Source organism: Antrostomus carolinensis, unplaced genomic scaffold (assembly GCF_000700745.2).
Source record: "Antrostomus carolinensis isolate BGI_N321 unplaced genomic scaffold, ASM70074v2 scaffold44114, whole genome shotgun sequence".
NCBI lineage: Eukaryota > Metazoa > Chordata > Aves > Caprimulgiformes > Caprimulgidae > Antrostomus > Antrostomus carolinensis.
The window spans coordinates 1-1,218 of NW_010312209.1; the positions used below are offsets into that span (position 1 = coordinate 1).

The following is a 1,218-nucleotide window of genomic DNA, read 5'->3' on the forward strand; positions in this document are numbered from 1 at the left end:
CCTTGTAGCAGGTGACTGTCCCCCTCTCTCCCACCACAGTTCATCATCTCAGGCTGCCTGTCCATTGGAGCAGAGAAGAGCCCCACGGAGTGTGCGGTGAGTGTCCCCAGGGACCCCCAGTTTGATGGAGAAGGGGAGTGGGAGCAGCTCGACCCTCCCTGAGCAAAACCCATTGGGGTGAAGCCACCTTGGAAACTTGGCCCAGGAAATGAGCCATGAGAAAGAGGGACCAAAACAAACCCACCCCACCAAAAACCAACTGGAGCTGTTACTGGTGGGGAGTGTCCCCACAGGTTTTGGGGTCTGACCCTGTCCCCAAAACCTCTCTGTGCCCGTAGGTCAAGGGCAGCCAGACCATGAACGTCATCAGCGCCATCTTCGCTCTGCTGGGCATCGTCGCCTTCATCGTGGACCTCAATCTCAACGGGCTCTACCGCTCCAGCTTCGACTGCTACAACTATCTCGTCCTGGTCAGTGGGGGGAACAACCAGCCCCCCATCCTCCCCTCCCCATCTCCAGCCTCTGCTTACCCAGGGTTGGCTGAGGAACATCCCTTGTCCCCTTCTCCATCCCCCCTCCCCTGGATCTTATACCACCCCCTTGGATGCTGAGGGGACAGGAGGGGGGGGGGATTTGCCAGGCTTCTCTGTGGGGTTCAGCCCCATTGCTGTGGAGTGGGGACCCCCACATCCCAAGAGCAGGGCTGTGCTGGCACGGGGCTGTGCCCCTAACCTATTTTAGGCTGGTACCTCGGGAGATGACTCACAGCCTGGAAGCGCCTGGTTTTAGCTGCAAGCTGTAAAAAGCAGCGAGCTGGAGAAGGCTCAGTGCTGTGGTCCTTCAAAAATCACTCCTTGTGGTGGCAGGAATTGAGATCTTGACACCTACAGAGGAGGGGAACCTCAAAATCTTCACCTAAAAATATGGGGTGGGGTCTACCCTGTGGGGTTGAGCTTGAGTTTCCTCCTCCTGGGTGATGCTGATGGGGTTTTCCCCATCCTGGAGCTCGCAGGGAATGGGATTTCCATCGTCTTGCTCATCTTCACCATCCTGGAGTTCTGCATCGCCGTGGCCACAGCTAATTTCTGGTGCCGGGCCACCCGGCTCAGCTCGAACGAGGTAGGACAAAGGGGGATGAGGGCAGCTGGGCTGACCCCTGGTCGGACCCCCCACCACTGTCCCCATCTCATCTCCTCTCCCTCAGGCCATGCTGACCCC

The 1,218-nt window shown here is 58.5% G+C and overlaps 1 protein-coding gene across 1 annotated transcript; it reads left to right on the top strand.

Annotated features, from left to right (window-relative positions):
* Positions 1-30: 30 nt before the first annotated feature.
* Positions 31-1,119, top strand: LOC114818527 (membrane-spanning 4-domains subfamily A member 12-like; the record flags this gene model as incomplete). Its single annotated transcript, XM_029084742.1, has 3 exons — positions 31-96; positions 339-470; positions 1,006-1,119. Coding segments are annotated over 3 exons (312 nt in total), but the record flags the coding sequence as incomplete, so codon positions are not given.
* Between the last annotated feature and the right edge of the window lie 99 nt (positions 1,120-1,218).